The sequence below is a fragment of the Calidris pugnax genome, unplaced genomic scaffold (genome assembly GCF_001431845.1).
Source record: "Calidris pugnax isolate Ruff unplaced genomic scaffold, ASM143184v1 scaffold30, whole genome shotgun sequence".
NCBI lineage: Eukaryota > Metazoa > Chordata > Aves > Charadriiformes > Scolopacidae > Calidris > Calidris pugnax.
In genome coordinates, this window is record NW_015090776.1 from 181,829 (window position 1) to 206,265 (window position 24,437).

At 39.0% G+C, this 24,437-nt stretch overlaps 1 protein-coding gene across 1 annotated transcript in view; it reads right to left on the reverse strand.

The window, feature by feature from the left end:
* Positions 1-24,437, reverse strand: part of LOC106890775 (rab GTPase-activating protein 1-like) — a 273,774-nt gene that overhangs the window by 123,530 nt on the left and 125,807 nt on the right. Inside the window, exon 15 of the mRNA XM_014946791.1 lies at positions 2,740-2,853. Within this exon, the coding sequence (XP_014802277.1) occupies positions 2,740-2,853 (114 nt within the window). The remainder of the gene's footprint in view (positions 1-2,739; positions 2,854-24,437) is intronic.

A 24,437-nucleotide genomic window follows, 5' to 3' on the forward strand; every position in this document is an offset into this window, starting at 1 on the left:
GAGGTGAAGCCTCACCAGTGCCGAGTACAGGGGGACAATCACCTCTCGGGTCCTACTCACCACACTGTTCCTGTTACAGGCCAGGATACCATTGGCCTTCTTGGCCACCTGGGCACACTGCTGGCTCATGTTCAGCCCACAGTCGACCAACACCCCCATGGTCCTCCAGCCATTCCTCCTCAAGCCTGTAGCGCTGACTGGGGTTGTTGTGACCCAAGTGCAGGACCAGGCACTTGGCCTTGTTGAACCTTAGGCCATTGATCCAGCCGGTCAAGATCTCTCTGTAGAGCCTTTGTACCTGCCACCAGCTCGATTTAACTCCATTCCCCACCACTCTCTGGGCCCAGCCCTCCAGTCAGTTTTTAACCCAGTGGAGAGTATACTCAGCTAAGCCATGGGCAGCCAGTTTCTCCAGGAGGATACTGTGGAAGACTGTATCAAAGGCCTTGCTAAAGTCCAGGTAAGCAACATCCACAGCCTTTCCTTCATCCAGCAAGCGGGTCACTTTATCATAGAAGGAGATCAGGCTTGGCAAGCAGGACCTGCCCCTCATGAACCCGTGCTGGCTGGGCCTGATCACCTGAGCGTCCTTCATGCGCTACATAACGGCACTCAGGATGATCTATTCCATGGCCTTCCCAGGCACCGAGGTCAGACTGACAGGCCTGTAGTTCCCCAGATCAGTCTGCTGACCCTTCTTATGGATGGGTGTCACGTTTGCTAGACACCAGTCAACTGGGACCTCGCCAGTTTGCCAGGACTGCTGGTAAATGATGGAGAGTGGCTCCACAAGCACTTCCACCAGCTCCCTCAGTGCCCTCAGGTGAATCCCATCTGGGCCCATAGACTTGTTTGTGTCTAGGTGCTGGAGCAGGTCCCTCACCGCTTCCCTTTGGATGACAGGGGCTTCATTCTGCTCCCTCAGGGGTCTGGGTACTCAGGGGACACCCTACTCCATTACTGAAGACTGAGGCAAAAAAGGCATTCAGTACCTCAGCCTTCTCCTCATCCTTTGTCACTACATTGCCTCCCATATCCAATAGCGGATGGAGGCTGTCCCGAGTCCTTCTCTTGCTGCTAATATATTTATAGAATTTCTTTTTGTTGTTTTAACATCCAAGGCCAGGTTCAGTTCAAGCTGGGCTTTGGCCTTTCTAATCTTTTCCCTACATAACTTTGCTACAGCTTTATAATTTTCCTGAGTGGCCTGCCCCCTTTTCCAAAGGCCATAAACTCTCTTTTTTTCCCTGAGCTGTGACCATGTCTCTTTGTTCAGCCAGGCCGGTCTCTTCCCTCAACGGCTCGCTTTACTGCGCAGAGGGACGGCCTGCGCCTGCGCTTTTAAGACTTCCTGCTTGAAAAATGTCCAGCCTTCCTGGACTCCTTTTCCCTTCAGGGCTGCCTCTTGAGGGACTCTGTCAAGCAGACCCTTGAAAAGACCAAAGTCTGCCATCCAGAAGACCATGATGGCAGTCCTACTGGTTCCCCTTCTCGCCTCCTTAAGAATTGAAAACTTTATCATTTCATGGTCACTATGCCCCAGACGGCCTCCAACTGCCACATCCCCCACAAGGCCTTCTCTATTTGCAAACACCAGATCCAGCAATGCTTCTTCCCTAGTCGGCTCCCTCACCAGCTGTCTCAGGAAGTTATCCCCGACACACTCCAGGAACCTTCTAGACTGTTCCCTCTCAGCTGTGTTGCGTTCCCAGCTGATATCTGGGTGGTTGAAGTCTCCCACCAGGGCAAGGGCACGTGATCTTGAGAACTCTGCCAGCTGCTTATAGAACATTTCATCTACCTCTACATCCTGGTTGGGTGGTCTGTAACAGACTCCCACCACAATATCAGCCTGACTGGCCCTCCCCCTGATTCTTACCCATAGGCACTCAATTCTACCATTGCCCTCAATAAGTTCTAGACATTCATAATCCTCCCTAACATGCAGGGCCACCCCTCCTCCTCTTCTTCCTTGCCTGTCCCTGGAGGTGGAAACAGAGTAACAAGGAAAAGGAAGGGAAGTGGAAATGACTATGTCTAAGGCAATCATTCATTCAACACGTAGAAAAAAATGTAAAATGAAAACTGCCTTCCAGAAACACAATATAATGTGCAACTAACAGCCAGAAAACTCTCTATCTACCTGCAAAATTCTACCTTCTGGATCTCCCCTGAGCAACACGTCTGTCTGTAGAAGCTGTAGAAATCGATTCATTTAGTATTTCAACTTTCCCACGTGCAAATTGGAAAAAAAAATAGATTATTCTTCGATCAGAAGTGATCTGAGAGCTGAGTGAAACACTATATACACAAATTGCTTGTGGAAAGCTAAGTTAACGTTCTCTAAGTAATTATTTAGCGACATTCTTGCTAAAGCTCATAGCAGAGCTTGCCCTGAGGGTTTCTCTTCCTTTGCAAACCTCCCTACCAGCAGAGCAAAAAAAGTTCTATTACGCCATGTTTCCACTGAAGTGGATCTCTGATATCCAACTGCCCATTAGTAAAGCTAGCTTGACCCTTGCTCTTCTCATATGCATCTCAGGAGACACAAAATGCAAGGTTATAAAAAGTACTTCAGGATATTCAGCACTGCAGAAACACTACACTCTCCACATGCAATCTAAATAAAGCTTTAAAATCTTATTGATTAGTGACTTGGATCAGAACAGGGTTAGTAGGGCAAAATACAGTCACAGCAAAACATGGAACACACTTTAAAATTCATAGTACTGACTGTACCTTACAGATTTTGTATAGAGATTCCTGACCGTCTCCTTCTGTATCTTTGAAATAATCATGTGCTGGAAATGTCCGATGAATATCTCGTGTAATGACACTCTCTTGAGCAGAATCCTGTGAAAAAGAGATAAAAATCCCAAAGTATTAGCCTGGTAACAGTGTAATTAAACATAACAGAATATAAAACTCTATGTGCAGTTAACATGGACACATTAGATAACTGCTTTACTGACTCATCCCATAAATACGCTTTGAGAAGAAACTGAAAATCCTCTAGTCTCATATGCAGTAATAATTTGACAGTTTAACAAGAGCAACGTGGCATGTTTTCTGTCCTTCAGGCTTGCAGTTCAACTTTAAAACTCACAGGAAATGACTAGTTATTTAATTGTAGGTGCATTTTTACCACAGAACATATGCTTACTGCATTTCTCGAGGAGTAAAAAAAAAAAGAAAGAAAATTAGGATATCTCTCTCTTGCAAGCTCAGAGTTGTTAATTTAATACATGTATCAATCTACCATAAAACCTGTGCTAATTACAAATTAGAACTATTACTTAAAAATGTTCCAAGTTTACCATTGAGTGGTCTTTAAAAGAACAAAACCAGAAGTACCAGAAAATGTTATCTTTCAGATAAATCCCATACCTTTGCCTGCTACCATCTCCAATTCAATTACATTTTTACAACTAGGGATGAGTGCGGGTGCCAAAACCTTGTTGTCCAATGCCATTTTAGAAGACCAAAGATAATCCTGCTTGGTAAGCAGCTGCTACCACAAAAGGATAAAAGTCTGCTGTAAGTGCTGCATCATCTCTGGAAGACCCATGTGGATAATCTGCATATCCAAAGACACCAAATGCCCACGTTTAGGCAACTGAGTTGTTCCCTAGACATACCCAGCTCCGTAGATAAAAAAGCAATTGCTTACGATGCTGTGTTTCTATAAAAAGATGGAAATCATTGCAATCAAACCTGAAAAATGTGTGTATGAGCTCGAATGTCAGAGCTGGAACTACAACAGCTAATCAACTAGCTTTGGGTTCCAGTTATCCTCAGCGTGAGATAATACCTTTAGGTCGGTAAATACCAAATGGTGCTTTTCTCTATTACCTTTGTAACCCCCTAAAGGAGAAACCAACAGAATCCTCACCTCCAACTTAGAAAATAAATCCTTATAAATACTTCTACCTTGAAAACAAAATATCTGTGTTATAGAAAAACTTCTAAACCCTCAGATTGCAGTTCGTAATCCAGGACTCTCCATAAAAAAGCTTCTTTGTACTTGCTGGAATCAGCAACCAGGTAATCTCCCAAATTTAGGATGTTTCTTAATCCCATAAAGGTTCTATGGTGAGCCTATGCCATACCATAATGCAGCTGCCTGTGGGGTCTTAGCTAGAAGACCATAGCAGTTCCCAACTATGGTTTCCTTTTGGGTCCATCCATAACCAATACACATAAAGACATCACCCTGGGCTCTATCAGACTACCTCAGGGATGGAAAGTTCCTGTCACTTCAGTGGCAGTAAGAAAATAGCTATAGACACAACCAGCGTAAGCGTCACTTTTAATTTAAATGCTTTCAAACAGCACTCAGTTGAGATAAGTAAAAAACCAAAATTGTAGTTGTTTTTTTTTTTTAATCTAATTTTCTTCTGTTCTCATTTGTCTTCTTATTCCCTTTGATTCTCTCAGCACTCCATGCTGAACTATGGCTTCATCTTTCCTCGGTATCCCTCTCCACACTTAGCACAATCTTCCAGTCTTCCCCTACCTTCTCTCTCAAGTCTCTCCTTAAAGTTCTCTGAATCTTTGCCATCATTAATTTATTCACTTACGATGTCCTAATTTTCTGTGATCTCAACTGTTGCTTTCCCTTTGCTTGACAATAACATCTTTAGTACAAGACAGTAACATGATCTGTATTTTGTAAAATGCCAGGCATATTGTTATGTGCTAAGAAAAGGAAAGCTTACAAAAAGAGGTGATGTTTTTATTATGCTAACCGGTACTGCTGGAGAAAATAAACACGCTTTTGTGCGTTCACCAGGTTACCATCATGTTTTTCAGGATATGTAAGCATTATGCAATCATTAGTGATCAAAAGTAACCACACAGTCTAAATCACATGCAACAAAACACAGAATAATAATAAAAATTTAATAATAAGCAGTTCTCTAATTAGACTGCTTTAATGAGTATTTTCATTTACATGGCTTTCCAACACAAGAGAGGCTAAATAATTGCAATCTCCCTCCCGGATTGATCTGATGATTTAGTTACATTGTGAGGAAATGCCTTAAACAAGATCTACCAGTACAGCACAATTACCGAGTCCATTATATAAATCTGTTACGTTAATTCTTCAGCACAAATTTGAAAAGATCCAGGCGTTTTAAAGACAGTTATGGGAAGGTCACCACGTCCAGAACATACATCGCTTTTCTGTCAAGCAGGGAGATCGTGTTTGACTTCCCTCTATTTCTGTCTTTTCTTGAACTGAGAGGTCAACATAGAGCACAGAAGTCAACAAGATAGATGTCTCCGGTAGGACCAAAAAATATTTGTCTAAAGGCCCAAACTCAAATTCACTTTTACTGAGTTAAAAGGAGCCTGAGGCAGAGTCTTCATGTAGCATTATTAACAACAGACCCTTCTAAAAAACTAGACGAAAACAATTAAATTGACCCAAAATAAAATTTAAACTGAAAGACAGGATAATTAACTCCTTCTCAAAAGACAACATCCATCTAAAATACAATAAACCCATAATCTAAGAGAAACAAGAAATGAGACTAGAGTGAAGATCAGTGTAGAATTACTTCTTAAAATATATTTTGGTAAGTTTCTATCTTTTTCCAGATAGAATTTGTTGATAGCACTATTCTCGGGAGTACCAAAGCAGATGAGTTTACGGTTATCTTAATTCACATTTTCAGAGGATTTTTATTCTTCTGAAAGTCATGATTAGTTAATTTCTTATGAAAAAAAGCTAAGGTGAGATGGCTATCAAAGCATTCAGTTTTAATGATCTTTCTTGATTCTAATAATCATTTCTGTGCTGCCAACTCAGAGAAACAATATTCTACTGAGGAAAGGAATTATCTTCATATGTCAACTCTATGACAGCTGACATCCTACTGAACAAGCTCTCTACTTTGAGTCGTCTCACTTTTAAAACAGCTAAACTTCTGCAACTGTGAAGCAACTCTACTGGATACTGACTCCTTGACATTGCTGCCATTTTAAACTATTAGGACACTGCTGTATGTGGACATTTGATGCCAGAAGGCAGACTGACACAGAAATACAGAAGAGAACCAAAAACTGTTTATATTAAATCAAAGTTAAAAGAAAATTAAGGGTACATAGGCACTCCAAATTAAGAAACATAAGGCAACCTCTATGCAAGTACATCAGGAATTATTTTTTAATTAAGAACATTTCACAGACTCTCCAAAAAGAACCTTGGCTTATTTGTTGTCCTGAGTGCACCCATTGTAGTGATGAATTATGTACGGTCAGGGAGTAGAAGAGACTCCTGTAGGTAGAGCCTTGTTTCCTTTGTCACAGGAATTGGAGGCTAAGTATGGTATGAGTCAGAAAAACGTAATAAAGAAAGAAAAATCTCTTGGGTCATAACATCTCAGTGCTGTGTTATGACTTAGGTCCTTTTCCCAACTTCTGCTCAAAGGTTTTTACACGAAACCAGACACATCACTTATGCAAAAAATTCCACGAGTGATCACCTGAGTTTTCCTTACTATACAGCTGCCTCTATTACAGCCATTGACTCATACAAAGAAATGCAGAATTATTTACAGTTGCAATTAAATTAAAGAGTTTTCTGTGAATATTAAAAAAAAAAAAAAAGCGGGTCACAGGTGCCTCAAACCCAGCTTTCAAACTGAGCAGTACTTCTGACCTCAATCTCCTTGTGCTCTATTTCCCTGGTTAATAATAATTCCCCATCTCAGTGGGGTGCTATGAAAATCAATTAACATCTGAAGCACTGAAATACTGTAGTGATAGAGTTCTACAGAAATGCCAAAGAGGAAAATAATAACTTCATCCTCAAATCCTGTTCTGAATGGTATACAGTAAGGCACAAGGTTACACAATGAAAACTAGTAAGGGGAAAGAAAACAAAAATAACCATCAACAAAAAAAGCTCTGCTCATTCGATACATACTATTCCTTCTGCACACAAGAAGGCAGCGATCCTGGGAAGAAGACACCAAAAAACCACAGAACTATGTGTGATCAAGAATATATCATTATGCATACGAGTAAGCAATTTTCATACTGTACTTTCTGACTTCTAAAGGTGTATCTCTAATCATATTTAAACTCCTTCAAGTTTGGTTTTATCACATACATTTACATGCGAAAACAATATGATTTCTATTTGCTGGAGACTCAGTACAAGTTCACCTGACTGGACTGATCTAAAAGGTCTGCATTTCTGGTGAGGTTCAAACAGCTGATTTTGCATGAAATTGCCCTGTCCATGCTTCATCTGCTCACTAGCTAAAAATAGCCAGAATCCAAAGTACCAAGAAAAGTTAGAAAAGAAGAAAAATTCGAAATGGGCTTTCAACATCTAAAATTACCACGCTCTGGAAATCTAGTGTGTCATGCTCCTTCAGGATTAGGTACTTAAATTTTTCTATATGCTGTATGGAAAGCAAAAACTCCCTGGCTGCCACAGGTGTTCATCACTCTTGTTTATCCAGAGATGTACAATGTGGAAACACACCAGCTACCGAGAGCAGGAGTCAGAGGTAGCCTCAATAAATCCATGCCTCTGAAAAGCTGTAAATTTAAATATTGACTTGCCAAGTGCACATTATTACATCGTTTCAGCATCCTAAACCAATCAGTCTTTGGGGAGGCGGGGGGAAATAATCAATAGTCCTTCCTTTTAAAAATACTGAAAAAAAGATATTTGGCTTATGCTCACTTCTTCTGTAGCATTTTTCTAATACATACCTTGTAGTTCAGCTCTTTTCTAAAAATAGGTTTTCTTTCAATCATCATCAGCTTTTATTCAGCTGAGAGCACATAAAACTCAGAGTCCTAATTAACAGAGATACAGAAACTGAGAAAAAGCTGGGGATTATTCTTGAGAGACTTTTTTTTCTTTCTTTCTTAATGGTTATATATTAAGATATTTAAAGTGAACATAATATTTAGGTTAGTTCAGTAAACACACTGGTCAACTGAACCTTGCAAATTCTGTCTCACTATCAGCTGTATTTATTGCTGCTTGGGCAAAACTGGAAAAAAAACCTGCAAAAGCAGAAAAAAAAACCCCAACAGTCCTATTGGACATGGGGCCAAATCAATAGTTCAAATCTGAGCAGTCCTGGGCTTCTGGCAGGTCAAGCCTGGATCTAAATTTAGTGCCAGAGTCTCTCTTCTCTCATCAGCATAATATTTTGGATTACCAACACAGCTCTGCCCAAGAAAGCAGATACCATATTTTATCAAATTATCTCCCATTCTTCTCAAGCTGTGTTTGTCAAGGTAGTGGGCAGCTGCTCATGCCTCAGATTTTGAGAATTCCCAAGACTGGATCCTCAAAAGGGGATCTACAACATGCCCCTTTTTAGACTAGGAACACAAAATTACCAATCACTTCTAAATACCCAATTCTGTAATTGTTAAAGAACTTATGGGCAGGGACCCTAAATCCTTTTAGATACAGTGCCAGTGGGATTGGCTTGGTCATTAGCTCAGCATGAATTTATTCTATTATTTATACGATCATCCATGAGTGCCAAGGAAATGGCAAACAATGCTCATTTTGAAAGGCTGTCACTGTCTTTCTTTCAACACTTAAGTCAATCTTAAAACTGCTTGGGAGCAAGAGATCATCTGATGAGGACACACTGACCAACTGCTCAGCATGCTCAGCATGAGGTTTTTAATCCTCCCAGAAGCTGGTGCTGATATTTTTCCGCTACGAGATGCTGGGCAAGGTAGAATTAGACCACAGAGAAGGACAACTCCAAGATTCTTAAAGACTGCACAGAAGAAAAAGGTAGTACTAAAGATACCTAGGTAAATATTATTCTGTATGTAGCTATAAAAAAAAAAAAAGTGATATTGTAGCAGTCACAGAGGTAAGGCAGAAACAGCTCAGATCTTAACAGGGTTGAGCCATCAATCAGCAACAAACTGGTTGACATTTTTCTTTAAAAAATCACAGCAAAACTAGATCAGACACAAACCAATCAATTCTGCATACACGCTCGTGTTCTGAAAAACAAAGAATATGCATGACCTTTTGTGTTTTGTTTTCCTCCTCCCTCTCCTATTTCCACTCTCCCTCCCTTGGATGCTACTGATACATAATTTATTCTCCTTACTCTGCCATATCCTTTCTGAAATACATTGTCAAAAGGAAAACGCTGTTTGTGCTGCTGGGCACCAGGCTCAGTTCTTTGTCATTGGCATGGTACGCTGCGAATTCAGAGTTACTCTGAAACACTTATCTTGAAAGCTCCCTGATCTCCCACCAGAGAGAAGGCACTCTGTGCACTACAAGATGGAGTTGGAGGGGTTTTTCCCATATGATGTATAGCTGGCATGAAAGGACACACACATCTGTTTGCAGATATCACAGTATTTAAATTTCCATTTTATTATGTTTGGGGCTTTATTTGGGTCACACGATCTTTAGCAGATATGACATCCAGTGTTCTTTTGTTAAAGGCTGGAGAGAATTTTTTAGGCATCGGATTTTGTCTTAGGTTTGCTCTTGTTTTTGATAGCTATTATTTAGGAGGGTTGGCCTCTCCAGAAGATAAAGATGTATTAGACCAAGTAAAAGGCACATTATCCAGTTTATTCATCATCATTTCACATTTTCTTCTCTGAAATGTGTACAGGCACCACGTCATTAACAAACAACTAAAAAGCTAACCCACAGATTTAACCATGTAGCAAGTTAATTTTGTCCAAGTTCCTTCTGGTTTCCTAATTTTACATTAAGCTTCTGATTATGTCTCCACTTCAGAGACACAACTGCATCTGTAAAGGTTGGAAAAAATGCTCTTGTGATTAATCTCTAATTTGAAATTTAAATATTTCTGAGTACCACCAACTCATTGGGTAATTTGCAGAAGCAACTGGAAAGGTAAGGCCTGCTTCTAACAAACAAAAAATGGAAGAGATGGCATATTTGAATCCTTGACTCCTATTTATTTACCTTAATTGACGGTGCTACAAACCTTACTTCAATTTTAAATAAATGCCTAGAAATCTTCACTACAAGCATAAAAAAAGAAAAATAGTTACTGCTTAAAAAAACCTTCAGAAAGCAAACTTTTCTAAAAACCTAGGTCTTAGAAGTTTCCTGCAGCGTGACTGACCAAGTAGACATCAGTCTATTCACTGTTTCTTTCAATGTATTTTTACAAATTCTGAAATGAAACCTAATGACCAAGTAGACGTCTGTCTAGTCACTGTTTCTTTCACTGTATTTTTACAAATTCTGAAATGAAACCTGCTTTTGGCAAACAAAAGATGACATGATCAATATAACTGGTCCTTTTAAGATTGTAAACAAAGTTTTGCTTTCCAGAGCTGTTTGACTTATCCTTTACAAGCCGAGTGACTCCAGGTCCAAGAAAGAATTCTAACAAAATTCATGGCTACATAGGGACTTCCAGCACACCTAACCTTTAGCATCTGTATTGCTCGCTGCCGGCAAAATGTTAATAAAAAGAGAAAATGAAGGAAGTTTATCTGTTTCAGTGATGCTCATTTTTAACAAGGAGGAAATGCCTTGCAGCGCTATGTAGATAAAGATTTGCCAATACATTGACTTTAAAAAGCTTCTTAATCTTGTAGTTGTTGAAGCGCACAGACTATTTCTTCAAAACGGAAACGTCTGCCCCCATTTTCTTAAACAATGGAGTTATTCCAATAATCCAGACAGAGACACTTCAGCAAGACCTATGGTCAGCTCTACTGTTTACAGTAAGTAAAAAAACACCGACTCCGCTACCTCCCAGACCCACTCCCTGACAACAGCTACATAATTCAAGCAAACATTTGATATCCTGGATGTTTTCATTTCAATACTTGCTATGACAACACCACCTTGACATTGTCTTTACTGCAAAGGCACTCTGTTATTTGGAATTATGTACTTTTTTTTATCACTCATCTTCCAGAGCTATTAAGATCAACAAGCCCATTATAGAGTAATCTTCTATATTCTTTATATAAGAAATCCAACATCTGGTGATTTTGTTGACTTGACAGCCCTTTGCATCACTCAGCTTTGACATCAGACTACACGACCAAAGGCTCTGGTTCTTTTGGAGCATATACAATCAAAATCACTTTTTGACAAGATCTTAAAGCCTTTACTCCAGCCTCAAGAAACAGCTCATTGGATAAGATGAAGGCTAGCCAGACAGCAAGGGAAAAGGTCAGAAACACAAATACATGGTTTACATGCCTGCTTCTGTCAGAACCTGATTCAATTGTGGAAATACTGAATAGCGTACATAATTTCTGAGCATCAAGTCCTTCGTTGGCAAATCTAGAGTGATAATATTCACAAATAAGCCATTAATGTGTGTCAAGCACTTTTATACCTAAGAAAGAAGTAATTATGGAGATGCCACAACATTTTACCAAAAGGAAAAGGGTAGTATATCATTGCCCATAATGTTTTATTCTATTTTGTTGCTGTTTTTTAAACGAATTTACGAAATAAAATTCTATTCATCTACAATTTGGACAAAACTTGACATATATTTCCTCACTGGATCCTTCTGAGTGTATGAGACATTGAAGACAGCTGCTGAAACTGCAGCCATCCAGGTCTCTGCTGAGCAACCACCACTGCCACTACAGGTGGCACGCACTGCGAATGAAGCTCTGGAATTTGCTGCAAGATGAACTGTAGGCATAAGCAATTTAGAGATGCTGATATGGTGAGATTACAGACCTCCCTGAACACTTTCCTCAAATCTTCTCTTAGCTACAAGGAGAGGAAATCCAGCACAAAGGGACTTTTCACCTCCTAACGGTACTACATAGAGCTAAAAGTAGGTTTAAGCAGATGCTGCCTAGGCTCATGACAAGTTGTCAATATCTGAGCATATTACTATAAGTTTTTAATACAATTTAAAATGAACTAATGAGGAAAAATACTGGAAGGAAGAGAATCCCAAATGTTTGAGGTAGGAAGGGACCTCTGGAAATCACCTGGTCCAATCTGCCTGTTCAAGCAGGGCTACTTAGAGCTGAGTGCCCAGGACCATGTCCAGACAGCTTTTGAAGGCCGTTACCATGAAGACTCCACAACCTCCTTGGGCAACCTGTGCCAGTACTTGCTCACCCTCACAGTGAAGAGGTTTCTCTCTATGTTCAGATGGAGCCTCCTGTGTGCCCGTTGCCTCTGCTTCTCTCACTGGACATCACTGAGAAGAGCTTGGCTCTGTTTCTTTACAGCGTCCCTTCAGGTATTTATACATATTGATAAGATCCCCTTGAGCTTTCTCTGCTTCAGGCTGAAGAGTCCCAGCTCCCTCAGCCTTTCCTTATGTGAGAGATGCTCCAGTCACTTCACCTTCTCATTGGCCCTTCGCTGGACCTCTTCAGTATGCCCATGTCTCTCTCATAGTGGGAAGCCCAGAACTAGACCCAGTACTCCAGGTGTGGCCTCATCAGTGCTAAGCAGAGGGGATGGATCCCCTCCCTCAGTCTGCTGGCAACCCTCCTCCTCATGCAGAAGGATGATACCATTGGCATTCTATGCAGCAAGGTCCCAAGGCTGTCTCATGTTCCACTTGGTGTCCTCCAGACCCCCAGGTCCTTTTCTGCAAAGCTGCCTTCCAGCCAGTCAGTTTTTAGGCTTCTAGACACTAGTCAAGTAGCTCATTCTAAATGCTGTCCCATTCTTAAGCAAAACCAGCATTTTCAGGCTAGAGAGATTCCTGAATTCAGCATAAGCCCTGAGGTCCTCTTCTTCCCAGCTGAGACACATCAGTGTAACTGCTGCATACGACAAAGGAAGGGCCAAGCTATAGAACTCTGCATGTAATTGGGGCCTATGGGGCTGTGTGTGAATCATCAAAAGAAGTTCAGTTTTTGCCTTGTATATTGATCTAGTTTATTCCTATTGTTTGAAAACTGAAATTCACTTTAGATTAAGTGCTTCCTAAAATTCGGAACAATACATTACTGACATTAGAAAGTATTTATCTGGTCACATATGGGTCATAACAATAAAAGACAGACAGTGCAAAGACAGCACACCACACAAAAATATTCCTTTCAAATGTTACCAGTTTTCTATATACTACTTTTTAGTGTATCTGAACATTTCTCAATTTCTCAAGCGTATTTCAACTTTATATAGACACTGTACAGGAATAAGCAGATTTCAGGGATACTTCAGCTGTTCAATGTCCTTGCAAGAAACCAAGGGAGCATATGTCTACCTCTTATTTAATGATTAACTTTAGTTATTCCTTTTATTCTGATTACTTCACAATGATCTCTTACTGAACCCCTCCATTTTCAGAAGTAATACACGAACAAAATTTCTGTCAATGTCTATGCATACACTCTCTGTGACAAAACAAAAGTGAATCTGTTTGTATTCTAAGTGAACTGACACTGTTCCTCTTAGCTCCTCTGAAATTTATGCTAATGAGCAATACAAACAGGAAAATCAATGATCTCCCACCCTATGAGAAACAAGGAATAACCATGAAAACAGCTACTTTCATCATCATAAGATGCAATTAACTCAGTTCAGCATAAAACCTCCGGCATGAAAGAATAAAACGAGGTTATAATGATAAAATGAAAACAAACCAGAGAGATGTTAATCCCTTCATGTAAAACGTATTACTGAAAAAGTACCATGAGACAGCACTTCTTTTAACGTTACAGAAGCACCTTCCACACATTTGCAGTCATAACATGGATTGCTTATATTATTCAGTTATGTTAAGGTCTACATTAAAAGCCAGCAACTATGTAACATTTAAGTAAAGCTAAACTGGGGAAGTTTGAACACCACTGGCTCCAAGAAAAACACCACAGCTGGACTGAACTCAAGTGTATTTTCTTACAACACTTTCCAAGGGTCACCATCGATTAAACACAATTTTATGATGTGGAGAGTTTGTTTACCGTGTTACTAGATCATTACATTTAACACAAAGAAAATCACTTCCCCGTTTTTTAAATAAGGTTGCTTACACAGACAGTTAATTCCCACACAAGTTCTAACTGAAAAGTCTGTGAAAAACCAAAACGCAGGTATAAAAAAACCCAGAAAATTAAATTTACTAAGTAACTTCCCAGAAAATCACTTCCCCATTTTTTAAATAAGGTTGCTTACACAGGCAGTTAATTCTCACACAAGTTCTACTGAAAAGTCTGCGAAAAACCAAAACGCAGGTATAAAAAGCCCAGAAAATTAAATTTACTAAGTAACTTCCGTGTCACCATATCCTTTTCACCTCCAAGAACATCTAAAAGGATATTGGCAGAAGAAGTAGCAAAACGGGCATCCTGTAATCAGGTATGACAGCAAACTGGAAAGGCACGAGAGGTACCTCCCACAGGGCTCAGCAGGGCTGGCTGAAAAGGAAGTTACTTGGGGCTTCTGAGGCCTTCTCAAAACTGCCAACAAAAATGACTCCTCATAAATCAAGACAGATCAAGTTAAGCTGCTATCTGCAAAGGCATCCCCCAGAGATGTGCAACTGCGAGCACTTTTTCACTCTATAATAAAGGATAACATATTGAGACAAGGTTACAGTGAAGGGGCAACCTTGATTTAGCTTCTCCTCCTCTGTTTTTTATCTCTTGGCTTTCCAGACAAAATACTTCTCCTGAAATTTTGTTACTTCATTATATGTATATTTATCGGAGATGAAGAAGAGGCTCCAACCTGTGGTTAAATGACATCAAGTACTTTATAAATGTGATTACAACCGGCTGGTGAACAGCAAAACAGGAAAAAAGTTCTGTCAGACTCTGGCTGTGCAAAAGAGTCTATGGACGAGGAGCAGCAAGCAGGGACTGAAACATAGGACAGAGAAACATCCAAAAGCAGGAGAGAGAGAAACAGAATTAAACAGAAGGGATAGAAATGGAAGATAAGAAGAGGCAGTGAAATGAAGAGGATCAAGAAAAAATAAAACAAGATAACGGATGGGAGACAGTACAGAGGTACCAGATAGATTACATTTAGTTCTCACTGACTCATAAAAGGAAACTATAAGTCAAATCTCTTATCTTCATTTAAATCGATGAAAATCAGTTTGAAAGAAAATTCAAATTAGTTTTATACTATGCAAGCTATGGAACTTTTTAAGATGTAGTTGTAGGTATTAGGTGAAAAGGATATTTTCCTTTTTGAGAATTCTAAATATATTCTAGACTTAAAATAATCCTACTGTTTCAAGACTTCTTGAACTCATACAATATACAGCTGATGTAGATGTAAATTTAAACTTCTTAAAGTTACTTATCTACTTACTTAAGTGGATATTGGCTTTTTTGGATACTACTGCTCACTACTTGTACTTAATTATCGCAGCTAGAAAGCACGACTGAAGAAAATACTGCACACACTGCAATACTGTCTGTAATCTGGATGCTTACAGGTTATTACTGAAAAGAATACAGATAACAAATGCTCAGTCTTGTTTCCATTACCCTTTCCGACAAGCATTACTGTATCCTGTATTGTACTTCACCATCGTGTTTCTTAACAGAGAGTTTCAGATCTCATTTGATTATAACGTGCAATTCCTTATCTATTTGACTTCCGCTCACACTTACTCTATGGTGTTTTAATAGTGTATTTGTCACTTTAACCACAAGTGTATAATTGACAACTTGCAAACTGAAGGAAAGATTAATCAAAAGAGTTACCTAAAAGCGTGCAAATGTGTATCAGAGAAGCTTAACCTACGGTGTTTTAATAGTGTATTTGTCACTTTTACCACTGTGTATAATTGACAACTTGCAAACTGAAGGAAAGATTAATCAAAAGAGTTACCTAAAAGCGTGCAAATGTGTATCAGAGAATACTGCAAATAATGATACCTTCTTACTACTTCTGAATCTACATTTCTATAACATCACACGTTCATTTATACATCCATTTCCATCCATTTATGAGTAGCCTCCATATTTCCATATATGTAATATTTATGGGCTGCATACTGCTTAGATTTCTTTTATTTTCAGGGGGTGTTCCTCCTGGAATACTTAGGAGCCTTTAGGAATCTATGGGTCCACAGACAAGTCGCCTATATTACTTCAGATGATTTGGCTCATAAAAATGAGATCCATCCAAGTTTTAAAGCATTCAACATGGGAAGTGCAATCTAGAAGGTAAAAGCAATTTATTACACTCTTTTTTCGTAAATTGGTATTTACTACTGTTTTAAAACTAAATGCCAGGTAGGTTTATAAGAATGTGTATATCATCACTTTCAAGGACCATATAGCATGGTCAAAGGATTAAATAGATCCTGAAGAACATCCCATGCTTCTCAAATACATTATTTTCCCAATGGCAAGGTAAGAACTAAACTATAAGCACAAAATTGTTTTACAAAATTTTTTCTTATTGCTGATAAATATAAATAAGTTAATGTCAAAAAAGAAGTACCAGCAAATGAGACAGCTGATACCTTTCCCTAAAAATATTATATGCATCTAAATTTAGACACAAACAACCCTATTTATGAAATTAGCGAAATCTGGTCTCTTCTCACATAGATTATAGCAGATAGGCTAAACCTTAATTTGGAAGTGCCTTCACTTCAGGTCAGGCAAAACCTGAAGAGCAGTTCAGTGGAGCAAGAAATCTTTCCTCAACCAAGGGGTCTCCTACTTAATACTGGCTTACTAAAGACTGCATGTGCTGCTGGCCGTTGGTGAAACTTTAGTTCATGTCTAAGAAACAGTAGGAAAAAAAAAATCAGAAAAAACCCAAACAACTATACCAGCAAATGGGACAGCTGATGCCTTTCCCTTAAAATATTATATGCATCTAAATTTAGACACAAACAACCCTATTTATGAAATTAGCGAAATCTGGTCTCTTCTCACATAGATTATAGCAGATTGGCTAAACCTTAATTTGGAAGTGCCTTCACTTCAGGTCAGGCAAAACCTGAAGAGCAGTTCAGTGGAGGAAGAAATCTTTCCTCAACCAAGGGGTCTCCTACTTAATACTGGCTTACTAAAGACTGCATGTGCTGCTGGCCGTTGGTGAAACTTTAGTTCATGTCTAAGAAACAGTAGGAAAAAAAAAATCAGAAAAAACCCAAACAACTGTAATAAGCCATCATAAGAACTGTAACACAACTATGCCACTACATTATGGTAATAAAATCTGACCTTTGGAGCAGAAGGATGATAAAGCTGCACAACCCATTCTGAATGGCATCTCATTTTGCTGCCTCACACAGGTATCTAATGCTTTTGGTGGTAAAAAAAGGCATTTGGACAATGCCCGTAATAAAATGTTTTAACTATTGGTGAGCCCTAAAGTATTCAGGCAGTTGGACTAGATGATTGTTGTAGATCCCATCCAACAGAACTACTCTATTCCATTCTATTCTACAAGTCTTGCCTAATATCTTTAATACAGCACAGAGCCTTCCAAAGCACAGAAAACTATTTGGGGGCGTATAGCCCATACAAACTCAGAGCACAGTCAGAAGGACATTTCTACCAGCTTAAGGACCAGCTTAGTGGAACACAAACACACCCCCGTGTAGAGAAAAGAAAAGAGTACCTTTATCCAACAGAAGTATTCTATTCCATTCTATTCTACAAGTCTTGCCTAATATCTTTAATACAGCACAGAGCCTTCCAAAGCACAGAAAACTATTTGGGGGCACGTAGCCCATACAAACTCAGAGCACAGTCAGAAGGACATTTCTACCAGCTTAAGGACCAGCTTAGTGGAACACAAACACACCCCCGTGTAGAGAAAAGAAAAGAGTACCTTTCTTTTGGTACATGCTGACTAGCACAGGGCAGCGTTATGGCGAACATTCTCAATGTGGATTTTGGCCTCGTAAAACTCCCCCCCAAACTGCCTCGTAACTGATGCAAAAGGCAGGTGCACCTGATCTAGCAATCCATTTAAATGACTTTATTCTTACAAAAACCAGACTAATTATCTTAACAGGCAGAACAAACGTTGATCAGGGCATTAGCAATATTGAGTTTTACCAGCACTTTCACCTTCTCAAGATCAAGACAGAAAACTAAATTTGCTGTTCAGAAAACTGGGTTACAGGCTCTCAAGGAGAGATTAAGCAGAGGGAAAAGATTAACATCCCACTATATAAATGTCTGTCAAGACAGAATATAAAAGAAGGAAAACATGGAAAATATATAAAACCAGATATGATTCTAAACAGAATATGGTCCAAAGTTTTCCATTAAGTACCTGCAGCTTTCCCTGCAAAGAATCAGTAAGCGTAAACACAGATTGCTATTTATAGGCAAAACAAAAATGTGTGTCCAGCAAACACCTGGAGTCTCTCACTCTTCGATTCTGCTTAGCACTTTTCTACATGACAGCTACCATTTTCCTTAGCTTTCTTTTAATCAGAAAATATTTTATCTCCAAAGATTGCAAAAGTATTTGACTTGTAATGTAATTTCTTGCAAAGCTATCAGAAAAGTATGGTAACCTATTAATAATGAAAATTTAAATAAACAAATTACAATATATGACTCAGAGTAAGGTACGGACCTATTCATTTAACAGATAACGCCAGTTTTATAATCGAAAAAGCTTTTACCTAATTTTTTTTAACCCCATTAAATCTCTCTGCACAGTGTTGGTCTTAAGAACACGCAGTGCGACAGTGGCTCAATCAGCAGTTAACAACATTAAAGTTCACTGCCTGCTATTTTTAGTTCAGCCTTGCTTTGTGTCATGGGAAAAAAAGAGAAAATATAGATGATCAGCCTGAAGACAGATTTTAAAATTATCTCTACAGTTTTCCCGCAGCTAAATTTGCTATTTCAAAGCAAGCAGTAGAAAAATTGATCTCAAAGTTCTGCCCAACGTGAGAAGCAGTGTCAGTTTCAAACAAAAAAAAAAAAAAGTGAAAACTAAATTATATGAGAATTTAAAAAAAGAAACAAACCAAAAAAAAAACCCCACCAAAACCCCAAACAAAAAACCACAAAACTAAAACACATATGGGGAAGGTACAGTTCCAGCTTTAAAACTCCAGGGATCTATCAAATCTAATATATCATGATTGTAATTTTTAAGTTACCTTATGTTATTTTGAATACTCTACTGTTTAAAGAGCTCATCATAAATCAAAAGTGATGGGGAGAAAGAGAAGCAAGGACACACCAACGTTTAGTACTCCTGATTTAAGCCTCAAACAATTCAAAGCCAGAAGAGGGCAGGTGGTGTTTCCACCTTTTCTCTGACAACACACACAAAAATTGCAGGTTCATGATGACCAGGAGACATGTTAACTCAGCATATTTCCCAGCTGAGCTTATGATTATCCCTGCCTCCGTGAAGCACATTCCAGGTTGGACTACAAAGAGGAAAAAACCAACCCATCACGATACAGCCATGAATCAGAACTTTATTTTAATAAGAAAAGGATTGCAATCTGATAGCACTGATTGTCCCAAATTCTCAGGCCCATCATATAATTAATCAATCCACATTTTAGACTGTAATTATATTCGTGAGAAAATATTACTCTTTGCAGTGAAAATAAGTCAATCATCATTTAAAAAGTAAAAAAGATACGTTATCAAAAGAAAGTATTTACTTTCCAGAATATTTTTTGAACTAGGTTTTTTTACTTGTAAGCATAAAATTTCCTGTAATTCTTCCTGATCTACCCTCTCTTGCCTGTATGTCCTTTAACATATGAAACCAAAATACTAATATATAAAATAGTAACTTAAAAGAAGTATTTGTCACGCCATTTGCAAATCACACAATTGCCTATCACTCTTAGTCATCCTAGATATGTCATGTATTCTAGCTTCATAGAAGAAATATACATAATGCATAAAACTTCAAACAAAATAGCTTTTGCTTTGGATTGTTTTTCCCAGTGCACCATTCCAAGAAAGCAATATAATACACTACAAAAGGGCAATACATTAAATTTGCAGAGGGGTCTTTTATTTGTCTTTGAAATTATTCATTATGAACAAATGCTCCAAGAGCAGAGCTCATCAATAATTGACAGAATGATAGGCGGAACCTTGCAAGAGAGAAATAAACTCTACTGGGAAACCTCTGAAGAAAAATAAGGAAGAAAATGCTCACAAACTACACTGGTTTGGGTTAAGGTAACGTCCCCACTCATCACTGACACTGGGATTATCCCCAGGTAAAGCAGTAAACCAGGCACAGTCTTTTGGGTTGGCAGAGGTATTTGTCTTCATGAAATAATACAAAAATTATAACCGACACGAGAACGTTACATTCAGAGTACACTCAACACACACTTTAAATACAGACTGAAGTGCATTATTCCCATCACAGGTACAAAGTAAATGCATTTTCCAAAGGTATTTTTCACACTTATTTCCTACCGGATTACCTAGAAACACATCGATGATGTCGCAGAGGTTTTTTTGGGGGAGACAAGCACGTATTTCTGGATCTTTGGGGGAGGGAGAGAAATACAAAAAAACAAACCCTGAAGTATTTAACAGTTAATTTGTAGGCCAATAATTCTTTATGCTTCGTTAGGCTTACTACTTATTTTACAGCTGGCTCCCAGAGAGAAGAGGAGAGAATCTCTTTAAAAAGGGACAGGCAACAATTACAGCTTGAGCAGTGTGAACACATGAGGCTGCAATGGCAGTTACCACCCATCACTTCAAAAAGAAAGTGAGAAAGGCAAGTGAGGGATTTATTCCAGCTAGCCAAAAAAAAAAAAAAAAAAAAAAAAAAAAAAAAAAGGAAGTAACAGCATTCTTTGAATCTAGGAATTGTCCAGAACTCACATTTTAATAAGTTTTTAGAAGTTTAGTGTTCTCTAGAGAGAACACTAAGGGATGACTGAAGTCACTTAAGACACTGTCTGGGGGTTCTGTCAGCAAAACTACTAAATTTTTTCAAGACCTCAAGGGGTGTGTGTAACATGAATGATGAAAAGTCATCTTTTCACCGATAATGATATAATTGCCATTTACAGAAAAATGCACATCTCCAACCTGCATGGCCATTCACAAAGATCAGGGTCAACAACTTGTAGAAGCACGTTTTCTACTTCAGAATAAATTTTGCGAGGCCAAGCGATGACAATTTATCCTTAGAAAGAAATCATAATCCTGTTTGAAATTAAGGGGATCATACATACTGAGCATCACTTCAAGTCAAAGGGCAAGTTAACCTCTGCTTCAATTAGCCACCCACTTCTAAAATTCTGTACCACATTATTACAGCACACAGAAATCACACTGTACGTGGCTTCAGGCTGCCACAGCCTTGTGTTGCTCCTCCCTTTGGCTATGCATCCCCACACACTCCCTTAAGCCAGTACCAGCACTTATCTGATCATACGCTGAACTAATCTAGGCCACAGCCACCCCAGAGGAAAATATATCATTAATTTCCATCCAGGTCAGCTCCCTGATGTCTCTTCCTGGCTGCTCACCCCAGCTCCGGTGGCAGTGGAAAAGCAGAGGAAGTGGGAACGGTGAGACAGGGCAGGCGAGGAGTCAGGCCTGCAGCCGCCCCAATTTACCTCAGCTTAAACTATCAAGGCACTCTATCCATCAGCTTTTCAAACAGCAGCAGTTCTGTGCCACATAATAATTCAGGCAGGACGAAGTTTAAAGAACTTTTGCAACGGAAAGTACGGGAAAGAACACTTAGCACAGAAGCTGCTTCCCAAAATGAGAGCTCAGGCAGGGCCTGGCAGGATTCATCAGTAGGTTTGACACACAATCTCCCAGGTTACCTCTCTATCTGTTACATTCACTCCTATCACTTAAAAAAAATAGAATTCCATCTTATGAAGTTATGAAGCACGGTACACTCATCTGTAAACAATGAAGAGATCAGGTTTGCCTGACTCTAGGCAGCTGATTACATCTATTAACAGTCGGTAAATGAGTTCTTCGTGCCTCCTACCTTCACCTAGTGCTCCCCGTGACAACTCTTCTTTCACTCGTTAGCTCTTTACCCAAGAAAGTTGTCTGTATCTCTAGCAATCAATACTGTTGTATTTTCTTCCTTTAAATAGTTTTAAATGTATTTCAATATTATCTCAGACAACGGTATTTTTAATGTATTTCTACACATAGCGATAACATACTGCGATATTTCTTAGTTTTGAAAATGCATTGAAACCAACACACTTGAAGCTTTTAAAAAAAAAGTATATGGTAACCAGTCAGGCACATGAGAACAAAACTTGGCCCAAAGACTCCACTGCCAGGTAACTGAAGCCAAAAATAAAAAGCTCAGCCACAAAGAGATGGAATCCAGCCAAGTTAATTTTGTTCGAAATCACACAAAATAAGAGGGCAATACACCGTGAGAGAATTGGATTTCAAATCTCTCATCTTTTCTGTGAAAGACGTGCAATGCTGACAGCACAGATGGCACCGACTCAGTCCTAATCAAAACTAATGAAGTTGAACTTGATACACAACCCTTTAATGAGCAGAATGTATTTTTGTTTTCCCATCCATTTGAAAGCTATCACACAGCAATGAAATCATTAAGCCACACATTAAATGCACAATGTATCATAATAGAGGTAGTATTTTGTGAACACCTGAGAAAGTCAGTAGCAAATGATGAGATATATATAAGTGACTTGTAGGTGGCTTTCTTGTCCCAGTATAATGTTTAATTGGCATCACGTACTATTAATCTTTAAGGGAAGAAGTCTTGTTCAGTTTTGTTATTTTTAAAAGAAACTTTACAAGGCACGCTTAAAAAAAGTACTAAATTCCAGTCGTTAGCATTTAAATTTAAATATTGTACATACCCAGCAAAAATCATGGTAATGAGTTAGATGACATTTCACTTTACTAGCAGCTACAGCATTAAAAATCTTCACGCTTGAGGGTCAGAAAGAAACGAGGAAAACATGTGGAATAACTAAACAGACTTACCACATCTAAATCACTGTGTCAGTGCTGCACTCAATTCAAAACTAAAAAGCCTATATTTTTACTGTGTTGCCTTTAATTCTTTTTAAAATAAAAATATAAAACACGTTATAACAAGCAATATTACCTACTCACAAGAAGACAAAATTAGTGCATGGCTTACAGTCAAAAGAAAAATCAATAACAAAACCATACAACAGACTGTAATGGTGAAAGCAGATGAAATAAGAAAATTCACCTTCCAGCACAGACTACGTACAGTGCATTATGCCTCCATTTCGAGTTATCGACAGCACTGTGTCTCCAACTCTGTGTTATTCTACGAAAAGATGGCTGGTCCTGCACGGAGCACTGAGGGGAGAGGAGGGAGTCTCTGTCACACACACACGCTGCTCCGGCACAGCAGCCCAGGGGCCGGGCTGAGCACCTGCCAAACCACTTGGCACAAAACAAAAAAATATCAACGGTAACTGGAAGGTAAGATAAACGTGCTCGTATAATACAAAACTCCAAATAATCGCTGTTTATTCTTCCTTTTCACCGATTCCTATCAGCCTAAAGGCTGGGTTTTCAGCACTGCGTGCATCTGATTGCACAAGTTCCACTGCTTTGGTATAAAATATCATTTACAGCTTTTGATACAAATGCCATCAAAACCAAAATCACCCATACACATCTAGCTTAAACACTGAAAAAACCCAATGTTTCATCTGATCTGATTTAAAAAAAAACCCACCAAACTAACAAAACCCCAAACTTCACAATGTAAACAGTAAAATTAGCAATTTTAAAATCCCCTGCCCCACTGAATCCCTTTTGTGCAAAAAAGCAAGAGTGAGAAGCACAGTACAAAAGACACCGCTAATATAATAAAAACATCCCTGTTAGCATTTTTATTAATTATTGTCATAAACATATATTGTGCCTTGCAATTAAAATGCTGTGTGCCTGAGTTGCCATGACAGCACAACTTCCACAGAACAATAAATTCTTTCAGCTCAGCCACGACCAGAGCTATAAAGCTGCGAGGAAGGCTGGATTTGGAAGGTTTGCGGGGCAACCGGTGGAGACAGGGCAGAAATCAAGAGGGGAAGGGAAAAAAAAAAAAATAGCTTCCACTGTGTAGAAAATGCAGAAATCGATAGGAAGCGAGACTTTCGCATTTCCAGGGCGACTTCTGAGGAATGAAAATTCCGACTTCCCACCCCAAAATTGTCTCTTCGGTCCCCTAATAGCTGAAAACAAACCTGATAGACTATTTCAGCAGCGCTCACCTCGGGCAGCTTGGCCGAAGCTATAAATAGTATAAATAGTGGCTGCTGCCATCTGCCATTCTATTCCTGTGCCGGCGGCGCTGCTGGCGCGGGGCTGGCACTGGGCTGCCCGGCAAAAAAATCACACTGCACGGCGGAGATAATGAGGTGAGGAACAAAAATGGTACTGCTGTAATTAACTGCTGGTGTGGTATTCATTACTGTAAAGAAATCGGCTGAATGCTAAGAAAAACCTTAAAAAGTATAATTAATAATACCGCGCAGGGTTCTGCAGGC